Below are 13,908 nucleotides of genomic sequence, written 5' to 3'. Positions count from 1 at the left end.
TATATATATATATATATATATATATATATAAACTAAGTAATACATAATTAATTATAAATCTCATAATTATTAAAACCTTCAAATTGCATTTATATTTAAGCGTTAGAGAATGAAAAATTTTAGACCCTTCATGATCAAAGAGAGAGAGCAATCATTAAAAAGACCTTGATTCAATTAGAACATATCCAAACGAAATGAACAAGAATCAAGCAGAAACTATTGAGGGAGATTGTGAAAGGTATAAACTATTGAATAATCAAATAGACCCAAACACTATCACTACCTGTTAAGAAAACATCAATCTCTAAGTTTGCTTATCTATAAAATGATGCATATCCTCTCTCTTTGAAACCAAATGCCTTACTGTATTGACTCAGGCTCCATACTCGACTAGTCAGGTTAAGCAAATGCTCATATGCAAACTAACTTCTTAAGCCGTTTAAGAGTACTTGAAGTTAAAAAAAAAAATTGAAAACAAAAACATTAAATATAAGAGCTAGCTCGCGAGCTGGCTCGGCTCGACTTATTATTAGCTCGAGCTCGATTTTTTTGGCTCGCCCTTAAGCTCGACTCGAGCTCGAGCTCGAGTCAAATTTAAACGAGACAAGCCTGAACAAGGGAAGCTCGCTCAAGCTCGGCTCGTTTACACCCCTATACACTTCCCTATACTGTGCGTTTGATTTCCGATGTGTTGCACGTGTTCTTCATCTGAGCCGTTAAACTCCCTCCGCATGCCTTCCAGCTATCTCCCAATATCTCGTCACCCATGAATTCTCTCTACCTTCATCAGCTTTGAATCTCAACCTCTCAATGTCCGCGCAAAACCCTAAAACTTCCTCATCTCCTCCACCAAATCAGACCTACAAAACACGTTACCTCTGCCAAATGCTTTCCCTTTTTGGTTCTCTATCGCTGCCCTCCAACCCAAACACCAAGCAACCCACGAGAAACGCCGTCGTTTAGTTCCCGCCAGTGGCTTGAGCGGTAATCATCCAACCTTTTGTTTTTTTTATTATCGTTAAGTAATAGTGAAAAATTTTCATCAGCCCATGCTTGTAGCTGAAATAAATCCCTTTGTAATGCTCATTTTCTTAACTGAATGTTTGTAAGTTTGTATTTGAGTGTTGATGTGTTTCTACAAAGTTTCCATTACAGACCTATAGACTTTTCTTGATGTTACAGTATATGACAGAGTATTGAGTGTATCAGGTGAACCATCTGAGTTATGGAGACAACTTGTGTTATTCAAAAAACCCAAAAGAAGCAGAAACTGAGTGAAAAAGAGGACATTGATGGGAACATAAAAAGCTTAGGTAGCTTACCTGAGGAGGTTCTTCGACACATACTTTCCTTTCTTCCAACAGAACATGCTGTTAGAACAAGCGTACTTTCTAAAAGGTGGGAGTACCTGTGGGTTTCTATTCCCAATCTAGATTTTGACAGATACACATATGATAAGAGAAAGTTTGTGGAGAGAGAGCTTTTGATGAATTTTGTGGACAGGGCACTTTGTCTTCGTGATTCTTCCTCTGTTATAAAACGATTCACTCTCTGTTGTGATGTTCTGCTTGATGCATCTCGTGTTTGTACTTGGATCTCTACAGCAGTAAGCCATAATGTTCAAGAGTTGAATATTGATATTAGAGACTTCGATGTAGTATTTTCACTGCCTTCTTGCTTGTTTACTTGTAAGACACTGACAAGCTTGTACCTTAATATGTGGTCGTATATACTCAAGCTTCCCACTACAATTTGTTTCTCAAATCTAAAGATTTTGACTATTAAAGATGTTACATTTTCGAATGAGTACTTAACCCAGCAGCTATTTTCTGGTCTGCCAGTCCTTGAGGAGTTGAAATTAGAAGATTGCAGCTGGGGGAATCTCAAGTTTGTGACCATTTCTGCTCCCAAGCTACATTCACTGAGCATATTCAAAATGGAGGTGCTAGATGATGATATTGGGAGATCTGGTGATTTGTGTCTGGTTATGATTGTTGGAGATAGTCTAAAAGAATTTTATTACGAGGGTCTTATGTTTGCCGAATATTGCTTATATAATTCATTCAGAGTTGAAAAGGCAGAGATTGTTACTAAATCTAAATATGATCGTATACCTACAAATATTGCTCGTTTCTTGTGGAACCTTCTTATAGGGCTCTCCAGAGTAGAACTCCTAAGACTTTCCTCTGACATGGTTAAGGTATGCCTGCTTCTCTCTTTGTAAATTCAATTTTTACTATATAAAATATCAACATAATGGTGGAAAAATTAAGCCCTCCTTTGCATTGCTTCCATAGATGTGGTATGATTTAGTGGTAAAATTGGAAAGGGTAACCAACTAAAGGGTAAAGCTAATGTCATATAAAGGAAAGTTACCATTCTATTTAAGTTGTAATAGATGTTACATGAATGATCCTGTAATTCTTTGCCAACTTCAAAGAACAATTATGGTATAGTTTTTTGTTTCTCTTCAATTTCATAGAAAGTTTTATTTTTGTGATTTAACCACTCGTTTGTCATGTTAATTACTTTATTGTTGAGAATTATCGTTTATGTAATTTTTTATAATGCTTACAAAATCAAGTGGTCAAAGCTATAATATAATCTTGCAATACTTGAATTGATAAAGATTTCAAAGGAAAGTGTATGCAATTCATAAATTAATTGATTATTTTTTTGCCTTTTATTTCTTTTAGAAAGTAATGCAACCAGACGGGATTAGTCTCTGCATAGCATTTGGAAAACCATTGGATAGGTGCTACTCTGATGGTTCCTTTTTAAATGATGAAAGTTCCCATTTGTGGTTTATATTCCTACTCTTAGGCTATGTGCTATTGATATCAAACACAATCCTTCTGCCTAGAAAAGAAAAAAAACAATCCTTATTCTTTTGCTTGGTAAGACTTGAATCTAAATCTTACTCCGATCATCCAATTTCTTACTACCAAATCCATGTGACTTTCCACGTACATAAGCGAGTGATTGAAAATTACTGATTAGTTTTTTGTTTAATTCTAAGTTACTCTTGTTGTTACTCATCTCTTAATTATTAATCACTCTCCACCATGATCCTAGCATGTGTTTATAATGTGTTTATCATTTTTGTTTGCTTTGTTCCTGGAAACATTTTAATTATTGATGCATTGCTTTACCCTGTGCTTAGGTTCTGAGTGATTCTCCAGAATTCCTACCTCATATGCCTATGTTCAATAACCTGATCGATTTGATAATCGTTGACAATGAAGTTGATATTGACTGTACAGTTCTATTGAAGATACTGCAAAAATCTCCATGTCTTCAGACTTTGAACTTTTCTAAGGTAAACTTCAAAGTCTATTATCTTGTATCTGTTTCATCTTATTTCTAATATACCATGATTGATAAAATATTTATTTTACAATGATCATTTAGGGGATCAGTCTGTCCTTGAATTGGGAAGAAGATGATATGATATTGGACCCAGTGCCGGCATGTTTCTTGTCCCACCTCAAGTGGATTAAAGTTGGTCGTTATTTTGGCCTTGAGAAGGAGCTTTTCGCGGTAAAGATTTTGCTAAAGAATGCAATTGTCTTGGACAAAATAATTATAACTTTCCCGTTTTCTTATACTAGGAACTTTGAGGAGCATGTGAAGGTATTGACACAGTTGTTAGAGCTCCCTAGAAGGTCACAAAATTGTAAAATCATTTTGGAATGAGCTTTTCTTGAGCTCTTACTCTAAAAAAAAAGCCGTTAAATTTCTGTATTTTGGAAGAGGTTAGAGTATTGCTTGGCCTTCTACCTTAATTAACTTGTGGAATCTTCATTAGTTCTATTTGGTGATAATAGTTTTGAATCCTCGATGCTATAAGCTCATGCTATTTTTTTGGTTCTCTCCCTTTTTTTCTTAATTCAGTGTCCTTTGAGAAGCTCTCCTTACAATTTTTTTTTTTGTTTAAGATGGAGCAAAGAAGTAGAATTTCGATTGGTAATGCATATTTGCAAACCAATGAGCTTTTGCTCAAATGCTTCTCCCTTTGTAACAAGGTGAAGGGTGAGGCTGTGGGTTCATGTTTCTGCTGAGTGTGTAACTTAAAAAATGATTTACTTAGCCTTTGAATTGTCTTCGCTTTTGTAATTATCTCCAAGAACTTTTAATTTGGCATATTAATCTTTTTTTTTCTTTTTTTAAATTTCATCTATTTGTTAGGATTTTTTCGATAAATCTTGTCAAAATTTCAAAATACCCATTATTTTTTTTTTTAAAAAAAAATTGTATATAAATCTTGTCAAAATTGTAATTATTTTTGCAAATTTTGTTAAATTTTAACATGCGCTTAAATTTTTGCAATTTTTTATTTATTTATTTTTTTCCTAAAAAAAATAATAGGCATATTGAAAATCTTGGATTGAAAAAAATTGAATGATAAATATACTAAATTGAGATTTTTTTAAGTTTATGGGATAGTTTTAAATGTGATGAAAGCTTATGGGGTTAAGTGAATTTTTCGGTTTTAGAAAGGGGACGCGCACTAGCAAAGAATTACATCTATGTTATTGATTCTTTCCTTTTCTTTTCCCTTGGTTGCAAATTCATTCATATAAAAAAGAAGAAAAAAAATCTTTATTTGAATAGATTGAAATAGTTAGTGTCATGCATGGTTTCTAACTAGTTTCTAAATTACATGATTTATGACCTTTTAAAGATATTCTAATAGTACATTTTAAATATAGAAATGTTTGTTGCAAATCAAGATTCTAGAAAATGCTTTAAAGTATTTTATCGTGGAGATTTTCCTTTTTTAGTCCCAAGTCCCAATAATTGTTTTCAAAATAAATTATTAGAATTTTGCTATATCAACATTTATGACTTCTAAAACACAATGAAATATAGAAAATACCCAGTTAATTAGCGTGAGACCAAATCAAATCTTATGTATTTCAACATGGTATCACTTATTCACAAGATATAAGTATCTTGTAAAATATCTCCTCTTCCTCTCTCTCTCTTTTATTTCTTTTTCATATTTTAGCATTTTTATATTTTATATATATTTCAACAGGGTATCAGAGCCTATGATAAAATATATATAAAATATAAAAATACTAAAATATGAAAGAGAAATAAAAAGAGAGAGCGGAAGCGGAGAGAGACGTATGAGCTACATGTATATTCACTATATCAAATAATATTACATAACTCTCTATTTATAGAGAGACAATGAGTAGGGACCAATAAACCCAAATTAAACCCTAAAATACATAAGAAAAGAGATAAACCCTACATTACAAATTAAATAACGGAAATATAAAATATTCTAACAAAGGAAATAATATAGATTCTAACATTTTTTTTTTCAACAACTATAATCGTCTTTATTTATTCAAATTTATGTGGTACAATTGTAAAATCAAGTCATTCAATAATTATTATCTTATTTTATTTATTATAACAGGGATCTTTCAATCTGGCCAAGATTCTGTAACGTTGAAAATTCTGTTATAGTTCATGTTTATAGCTGCGAATGTTTCCCTTCCTAAAGCTCCTGTATTTTGCTGAATTTTTCTGAAGAAGTATTGGGGATATAGGGTTACTGTCTGAATATGGACGCAAATTCTATTATTCATAAACCCAAGGCAGAAACTGAATGAATAACAAGGCATTGATGGGAAAAGAAAATGTATGGGTAACTTACCCGAGGTGGTTCTTCGACACATTCTTTCCTTTCATCCCATAAAAGATGCTGTTAGAACGAGTGTACATTCTAGAAGGTGGGAATTCCTTTGGACTTCTAATCCCCATCTTAATTTTGGAGAACCTTTGCCTGGCATGGAAACACTTCTCATGAAATTTGTGGAAAGAGTGCTTTATGTTTGGGACTCCTCTGATATAAAAGAATTCGTTATTGATTTCGATGTGAAATGTGATGCATCTCGTGTCAAGTCATGGATCACTGCTGCAGTACGTAAGGCGTAATGTTCAAATTTTGAGTCTCTGCCTTTGGGACTTGAGAGGACATTTTTCATTGCCTCACTTGTGTTTTCTTGTGAGACACTGAGAATCCTTAACCTTGATATACCGTGTATCCTCAAAATTCCTCCTATAATCTGTTTCTCAAATCTAAAGATAGTGAATATCACAGATGTTACATTTCCGGATGGTTACACAACCCGGCCAGCAGCTTTTTCTGGTCTGCCAGTCCTTGAGATGTTGTGTTTAGAAAAATGCAAATGGGGTTGTCTCAAAGTTTTGAGTATTTCTGCCCCTAAGCTTTCTTCTCTAACCATAATCGAAGATGATATGCAGAATCCGACTGATTCTGATTGTTGTCAGGTCACAGTTTTTGGAGCTAGTCTCAATGAATTTTTTTTACACTGGTGATTTCTTCTATGAATATTGGTTATATAACTCATTCTCACTTGAAAGGGTAGAAATTGATGTTAGTTACTCTGATGAGAGAGCAAGACAAGTTGCTTACCGGCCGCATGTTTAAGGTACTTACAGGGCTCCCTAATGTAAAAGACCTAGAACTACAAGGTTCTGGTATTGAGGTACGTTTGCTTCTATCTTTATGATTTGAGTATTTAATGTATTTTATCAACATAATGGTGGAAAAAACTAAGCCCCCTCTGCAATATTTTTTGCATAAACGTGATATCACCACTAAGGATTTGGTGAAACTACCATTTATGCTTTAATGCTCGTTGAGTTGTGACACATGTTAGAAGAACATTCTAGTGGATAGCTACTACCCCCGAAGCATATAGTTAGTTCCACCCTTGTCTACACTAATACATTTGCTTCTCCTTTTTTTTTTTCTCTCTTTTTTTTAATTAAGTAATGTGAATAAATGAGTTAGTTTTAGTATCAGAATGGGAAAATCATTGGATAAGTTCTACTCATGGTTTCTATTTGTGTCTCTTGGAAGAGTTATAGGGTTGTGAGTCATTAGGGTTTTGAGATATTTTGATCATTGTTATATTTTCCTAAACCTATATAATAAGATGTGTAGTGGGCTACGTAACAAGTTGAACAGCCTCCACCTTTTATGTCTAAACCGTTCATGCAAACTACAACATGGTATAGAGTCTTAGGGTTTAGGTCCTTGGTCTCTTTAATTTGTTTGTAATATTGGTTTTCTCATAATTTTTGGTTTTCCTCCCTAATTCCTTCACGTCTTTGATAGTAAGTGCCAAATCAGTCTTCGTTTTGCTTCGTCAGACTTGAAGCTAAGTCTTACCTGACCCCATCCAATCTCTTACAACTTGAGCCAAAGCCCAAGTGACTTTTTACCTAATATTAGAAAATGACTGGAGATTACTCATTAGATTTGTCTTTAAGTCCAAGTTGTTGTTCTTGTTGTTTCACTACTGTACTAGCATGCTTTTATTATGCGCTTGTCATTTTTATCTGCTTTGTCCCGTTGAAGTCTCTTAATTATGATGCATTGCTTTATATTGGTCTTAGGTTCTCACATATGCAGCAGAACTCCTACCTAATATGCCTATTTTCAATAACCTGATGTATTTGGAACTGGCGTCATTAAGTTTAGATTGTGCAGCAGTATTGAAGATATTGCAAAATTCTCCCTGCCTTAGAACTTTGAATTTTATTGAGGTAACTTCTCTAGGCTACAATGTTAACCATCACAAATCTTTCCATATATACCATACCATGTTGGCTAAATCGTTTAATTTGAAATGAAATTTGGCAGATCGACTGTGAGAACGATGATATAATACTGGATCCAGTGCCTCCATGTTTCTTTTCAGACCACGAGAGCATTGAAGTAATTAGATCTTCTGGAGATAAGGAAGAGCTTTCTGTGTTAAAGATTTTGCTAAAAAATGCAGTGGTTTGCTCAAAGCATTTTGCAAGGGACTTAAAGAAGCAAAAGAATTTCTACAAAGAGTTGATAAAGCTCCCTAAAAGGTCACAAAATTGTAAAATCTTTTTGAAATGCTTTCCTTGAGCTCTTCTCTAGATAAGAGCCATTAATTCCTTTTTCTTGAATATGTAAAAGTATGGCTTGTTGGCGTTCTATCCTACTTAGATAACTTGCTGCTATGAAATGTTAGTTTGTGCTATTTAGAGATAATTAGTTTTGAATCTTCCAAACTGTAAGCTTATGCTCAATTTTATGTGTCCAGTGTTTACTTTGAATCCTCCAAAATTCTCAATTATGCATGCTACGTACTATGGAATAAACACCTCATTGTGATCTTTTGGGGTTATGGAAAATGCATTTGCCCGATTGTTTGGCTTTTTAACTTTTGGCTATATTTATCAGAAAAAAAAAAAAAAAATTCCATAAAATGATAAAGAAGAGTTAAATCATAGTTATAACAATTCAAGAAAAAGGCTAGCCGCATTTACGTTATTACTCCAAGAGAATTCGGCAATTTGGAACTTTTTTAAGAGTTACTTATAAAGTCCAGTTTTACTTAGGGCCCGTTTGGGAGTGCGATTTCAATAAGTGCGATTTTAAAAATTACGTTTTTAAAAATTGCGTTTTTAAAATCGCTACTTTTTAAAATCGCACAGGCGTTTGGTAAAACATACTAAAAAGTACTTTTTTTATCAATTAAGTGGTTGGATAACATTAGCATATAATTGCGGTTTCATAACCAAATTACCAATAAGAATGAACAAGACAGAGAGGATGAAGAAAAAAAAGAAAAGAAAAGAAGGGTTTTAATATATTTTAGGTGGGTATTCTTGGTATTTTTTTTATTCCCGTTCTAAAAAAGGTAACTATTGCGCCAACTATCTTTTTAATAGAAATCGTAATTTTGTTTTAAATTCGCATTTTTTCAAATAAGCACCCTCTAATCAGATTATGGAAATCGCAGATTTTTTTGCGATTTTAAAATTTGCGTTTTTAAAATCGCAATCCCAAACACCTTAAAGTTGCGATTTGGTTTAAAATCGCAGATTATTTTTTTAAAAACGCACTCCCAAACGCACCCTTAGTAATTAAGCATGTGAGACTTGGTATCTATGTCTGTCTTTATAAACCACCTACTAGTCCTACTCTATGTGAGCTATTCATTTTCTTAATATGAGACCAAGGTATTACAATCATCCCCTTAAACCCTTGAGGTTATCGATAGAGCCACGACAAGCAATGCTCCAGTAATGCATAACACTATTAGGTGGCTTTAATACCACTTATCACAATTCAGGAAAAGCTCTAATCAAATTTGCGTTATTACCCCAAATTTGAGTTTATTTATAATCACTTACCGAAACCCTGTCCCAACAATTGTTTTCAAATTAAATGATTGGAATTTTGATATATCAACATTTATCACTTTTAAAAAACAATGAAATTTAGAAAATACTAACATAATAAATATTAAGTCATTAAAAATGATAAATAGTAATATGACATCGCCCCAACAGAACTTTGCCTTAACATTATTTTCTCCAAACCCAAAAGCAACAGCAAATGCTCAGGTTTTGGCGGGAATTCTTATCCTCTTTCCCGCCAAAAAAAAAAATACCATACAAAATCATTCCCTCCATTACTTCCATCCCATATTTATTCTATTCTCTTCCTACCAACCTAAAAACCTAGCAACCAACTTGACGCGCCGTCGTTTGGTTCCCGCCGGTTGCTTGAGCGGTAAGTATCCAGCCTTTGTTTTTATTATGCTGAAGTAATAGCGAAAATTTTTCATTAGCCCATGTTTGTAGGTGAAATAAATCCCTTTGTAATCCTCATCTTCTTAACTGAATGTTTGTAAGTTTGTATTTGAGTGTTAAGTGTGTTTATACAAAGTTTCCATTACAGGCCTATAGCCTTTTTATTGATGTTCCCGTACCTGACACAGTATTTGGTGTATCAGGTGAACCATCTGAGTAATGGAGACAACTTTTGTTATTCAAAAAACCCAAAAGAAGCAGAAACTGAGTGAAAAAGAGGACATTTCTGGGAACATAAAAAGCTTAGGTAGCTTACCTGAGGAGGTTCTTCGACACATACTTTCCTTTCTTCCAACAAAAGATGCTGTTAGAACAAGCGTACTTTCTAAAAGGTGGGAATTCCTGTGGGTTTCTATTCCCAATCTAAGTTTTGAACGATACACATCTGATAAGAGTAAGTTTGTGGAGACAGAGCTTTTGATGAATTTTGTGGACAGGGCGCTTTGTCTTCGTGATTCCTCTGTTATAAAACGATTCGCTCTCAGTTGTGATGTTCTGTTTGATCATGAAGCATCTCGTGTTTATACTTGTATTTCTACAGCAGTAAACCATAATGTTCAAGAGTTGAATATTGATATTGATATTAGAGGCTTCGATGTAGTGTTTTCACTGCCTTCTTGCTTGTTTACTTGTAAGACACTGACAAGCTTGTACCTTAATATGTGGGCACGCAAACTCAACCTTCCCACTACAATTTGTTTCTCAAATCTAAAGATTTTGACTATCGAATATCTTACATTTTCGAATGAGTACTTAACCCAGCAGCTATTTTCTAGTCTGCCAGTCCTTGAGGAGTTGAAATTAGAAGATTGCAGCTGGGGGGATCTCAAGTTTGTGACCATTTCTGCTCCCAAGCTACATTCACTGAGCATATTCAAAATGGGGATGCAAGATGGTGATATTCAGAGATCTGGTGATTTGTGTCTGGTTACGATTGTTGGAGATAGTCTAAAAGAATTTTATTACAAGGGTCTTATGTTCGCGGAATATTGCTTATATAATTCATTCTCAGTTGAAAAGGCAGAGATTGTTACTAAACCTGAATATGATCGTAAACCTACAAATATTGCTCGTTTCTTGTGGAACCTTCTTATAGGGCTCTCTGGCGTAGAACTCCTAAGACTTTCCTCTGACATGGTTAAGGTATGCCTGTTAATTACTTTATTGCTGAGAATTCTTGTGGAACCTTCTTATAGGGCTCTCCATTCGTTTGTCATGTTAATTACTTTATTGCTGAGAATTCTCGTTTATGTAATTTTTTATAATGCTTACAAAATCAAGTGGTCAAAGCTATAATATAATCTTGCAATACTTGAATTGATAGAGATTTCAAAGGAAAGTGTATGCAATTCATAAATTAATTGGTTATTTTTTTGCCTTTTATTTCTTTTAGAAAGTAATGCAACCAGACGGGATTAGTCTCTGCATAGCATTTGGAAAACCATTGGATAGGTGCTACTCTGATGGTTTCTTTTTGAATGATGAAAGTTCCCATTTGTGGTTTATATTCCTACTCTTAGGCTATGTGTTATTGATGTTAAACACAATCCTTCTGCCCAGAAAAGAAAAAAAAAATCCTTGTTCTTTTGCTTGGTAAGACTTGAACCTAAATCTTACTCCGATCATCCAATTTCTTACTTCCAAATCCATGTGACTTTCTACGTACATAAGCGAGTGATTGGAAATTACTGATTAGTTTTTTGTTTAATTCTAAGTTACTCTTGTTGTTGCTCATCTCTTAATTATTAATCACTCTTCACCATGATCCTAGCATGCGTTTATAATGTGTTTATCATTTTTGTTTGCTTGTTCCTGGAAACATTTTAATTATTGATGCATTGCTTTTGTGCTTAGGTTCTAAGTGATTCTCCAGAATTCCTACCTCATATGCCTATGTTCAATAACCTGATCGATTTGATAATCGTTGACTACAGAGTTGATCTTGACTGTACAGTACTATTGAAGATACTGCAAAAATCTCCGTGTCTTCAGACTTTGAGCTTTTCTGAGGTAAACTTCAAAGTCTATTATCTTGTATCCGTTTCATCTTATTGCTAATTTACCATGATTGATAAAATATTTATTTTACAATGATCATTTAGGGGATCAGTCTGTCCTTGAATCGGAAAGAAGATGATATGATATTGGACCCAGTGCCGCTATGTTTCTTGTCCCATCTCAAGTGGATTAACATTGGTACTTATTTTGGCCTTGAGGAGGAGCTTCTTGCGGTAAAGATTTTGCTAAAGAATGCGGTTGTCTTGGACAAAATAAATATAACTTGCCCAGCTTCTTATGACAAGAACTTTGACAGGCAAGTGAAGGTGTTGACACAGTTGTTAGAGCTCCCTAGAACGTCACAAAACTGTAAAATCAGAGCTCTTACTGTATAAAAAAAGAAAAAAAGAAAGCCGTTATATTTCTGTATTTTTGAAAAAGGAGTATTGCTTTGTTGGCCTTCTACCTTAATTAACTTGTGGAATCCTCGATGCTATATGCTCATGCTATCTTTTTGGTTCTCCTCCCCCCCCTTTTTTTTCTTAATTCAGTGTCATTTGAGAATCTCTTCTTTCAATTTTTTGTTTTGTTTGTTTGTTTTAAGAGTTTTAGATGGAGTAAAGAAGTAGAATTTACGATTGGTAATGCATATTTGCAAACCATTGAGCTTTCCCTCAAATGCTTCTCCCTTTGTAACAAGGTGAAGGGTGAGGTTGTGGGCTCATGTTCTACAAGTGTAACTTAAAAATAAAAATAAAAAATTACTTAGCCTTTTAAATTGTCGCCGCTTTTGTAAATATCTCCAAAAGTTTTCAATTTAGTGTATCAATATTTTAATTTTTTTAATTTCATCTATTTTTTAGTTTTTTTTTGGTTAAATTTTGTCAAAATTTCAAAATACCCATGCTTTTAAAAAATTCGATATAAATCTTTGGGAAAATTTCACTTTGGCCTTTTTAACTTTTACTCATTTTGACAAATTTTCCTGAATTTTCAAAACTCTTACTTAGGACCTCTGTTAGTTTTCAACTTTAAATTCAAACAGTTTGTATTTTTATACCCATTATATCCTCACTCAGTCTACTTGAAATTTTGAAAGCACCCAAAATTACAGCACGAGTGGGACGGGGGAGGCGAAACCACCCCCAAAACCCATTCTTTTTTTTTTTTTTTGGGGGGTGGCTGGACCGCCCCCTTGGCTATGAGGGTGGTTCGATCACCCCTACACCGACCATGGGCTCACGCCGATTTTTTTTTTTTTTTCCTTTTTTTAATATTTTGCCTTTTTTTAAAAAAGAAAAAAAAGAAAAAAGAAGAAGATAATTTTAATGCCCAAAAACGGTGTCATTTTGGGCTGGGTGGATGCTATAGTTTTGGGACTCAAAATGGTAGTTTCTAGATGAAGGTATAATGGGCATAAAAATTCATTCCATTTGAGTTTAACATTAAAAACTAATAGAGGGGTTCAAAGTGATAGAAATTGAAAGTTTAGAGGCCCAAAGTGAAAGATTTGAAAGTTTGGAGGGGTTTATCAAATTGCATGGAAGTTCAAGGGGTTAAAATGAAGTTTCCCCTAAATCTTTTTTAAAGATTCTGTTGTAATTATTTTTGCAAATTTTGTTAAATTTTAACTTACGCTTAAATTTTTGCGGTTTTTTTTTCCTAAAAGAAAATGGGTATTTTGAAAATTTTGGATTAAAAAAAAAAAATGAAAGATAGATATACTAAATTGAGAGTTTTTTAAGTTTTTGAGGTAATTGTAGATATGATGAAATTTCATGAGATTGTGAAATTTTTCCTAAAAAATATATATTTTGTGGTTTTAGAAAGGGGACGAGTGCTCGCAAAGGATTACATCTGTGTTATTGATTATTTCCATTTCTATTCCCTTGGTTGCAAATTCACTCATAAAAAAGAAAATGCTCAGGTTTTGGAGGGAATTCCTATCCTTATTCCCTACCAAAAAATCGACCGATAAAAACCATTCCATTCGTTAAATCCCATCCCTTTTTTCCACGGAAACAGCAATCAACCCATGAGAAGCGATGTCGTTTAGTTCCCGTCGGTCAGTGGCGGAGCCACATAGAGGTGGCCGTGGCCCCCCCAAGAAATTTTTTTTGAAAAAAAAAATTAAATAGGATCAGCATTAATTTATTGAGAATTTTTTTTTTTTTTCTAAATTGGGCCCCTCAATTCTCTTGAAAGCTCATTTGTTTTTTTCTA

General features: G+C 33.7%; 3 protein-coding genes across 4 annotated transcripts; all 3 read left to right on the top strand.

The window, feature by feature from the left end:
* The first annotated feature begins 793 nt into the window (after positions 1 to 793).
* Positions 794 to 3,807, top strand: LOC132171455 (F-box/LRR-repeat protein At4g14103-like). 2 transcript variants are annotated; one of them, XM_059582770.1, is made up of 4 exons: positions 794 to 984; positions 1,210 to 2,200; positions 3,164 to 3,319; positions 3,412 to 3,807. In XM_059582770.1, the coding sequence occupies exons 2-4, from the start codon at positions 1,226 to 1,228 to the stop codon at positions 3,694 to 3,696; spliced, it is 1,416 nt and encodes a 471-aa protein (XP_059438753.1). In that variant the 5' UTR covers positions 794 to 984; positions 1,210 to 1,225; the 3' UTR covers positions 3,697 to 3,807. The 2 variants fall into 2 exon arrangements, with proteins under 2 accessions (XP_059438753.1, XP_059438754.1); XM_059582771.1 differs by having other exon boundaries at positions 1,183 to 2,200.
* A 2,001-nt stretch (positions 3,808 to 5,808) lies between these two features.
* Positions 5,809 to 9,847, top strand: LOC132170102 (uncharacterized). Its single transcript, XM_059581008.1, has 6 exons — positions 5,809 to 5,940; positions 6,106 to 6,312; positions 6,411 to 6,530; positions 7,447 to 7,596; positions 7,694 to 7,834; positions 9,776 to 9,847. Exons 1-6 carry the CDS (start codon positions 5,809 to 5,811, stop codon positions 9,845 to 9,847), a joined length of 822 nt encoding a protein of 273 aa, XP_059436991.1.
* Positions 9,540 to 12,212, top strand: LOC132168495 (putative F-box/FBD/LRR-repeat protein At1g78760). The gene is made up of 4 exons (XM_059579483.1): positions 9,540 to 9,607; positions 9,831 to 10,830; positions 11,542 to 11,697; positions 11,790 to 12,212. The coding sequence occupies exons 2-4, from the start codon at positions 9,847 to 9,849 to the stop codon at positions 12,078 to 12,080; spliced, it is 1,431 nt and encodes a 476-aa protein (XP_059435466.1). The 5' UTR covers positions 9,540 to 9,607; positions 9,831 to 9,846; the 3' UTR covers positions 12,081 to 12,212.
* The last annotated feature ends 1,696 nt before the right edge of the window (positions 12,213 to 13,908 follow it).

The sequence above is a fragment of the Corylus avellana genome, chromosome ca2, assembly GCF_901000735.1.
Source record: "Corylus avellana chromosome ca2, CavTom2PMs-1.0".
NCBI classification, from domain to species: Eukaryota; Viridiplantae; Streptophyta; class Magnoliopsida; order Fagales; family Betulaceae; genus Corylus; species Corylus avellana.
The sequence above is the reverse complement of the archived record's forward strand: the minus strand, read 5'-3'. Positions and strand labels throughout refer to the sequence as shown.

Coding starts and splice junctions, on each gene's coding strand:
- LOC132170102 (XM_059581008.1), top strand. CDS start 5,809: ATGGAAACACTTCTCATGAAATTTGTGGAAAGAGTGCTTTATGTTTGG. Junction 6,313..6,410: donor CTGATTCTGATTGTTGTCAG/GTCACAGTTTTT, acceptor TTGAAAGGGTAG/AAATTGATGTTAGTTACTCT. Junction 6,531..7,446: donor TACAAGGTTCTGGTATTGAG/GTACGTTTGCTT, acceptor TATTGGTCTTAG/GTTCTCACATATGCAGCAGA.
- LOC132171455 (XM_059582770.1), top strand. CDS start 1,226: ATGGAGACAACTTGTGTTATTCAAAAAACCCAAAAGAAGCAGAAACTG. Junction 2,201..3,163: donor TTTCCTCTGACATGGTTAAG/GTATGCCTGCTT, acceptor CCCTGTGCTTAG/GTTCTGAGTGATTCTCCAGA. Junction 3,320..3,411: donor AGACTTTGAACTTTTCTAAG/GTAAACTTCAAA, acceptor ATGATCATTTAG/GGGATCAGTCTGTCCTTGAA.
- LOC132168495 (XM_059579483.1), top strand. CDS start 9,847: ATGGAGACAACTTTTGTTATTCAAAAAACCCAAAAGAAGCAGAAACTG. Junction 10,831..11,541: donor TTTCCTCTGACATGGTTAAG/GTATGCCTGTTA, acceptor TTTTGTGCTTAG/GTTCTAAGTGATTCTCCAGA. Junction 11,698..11,789: donor AGACTTTGAGCTTTTCTGAG/GTAAACTTCAAA, acceptor ATGATCATTTAG/GGGATCAGTCTGTCCTTGAA.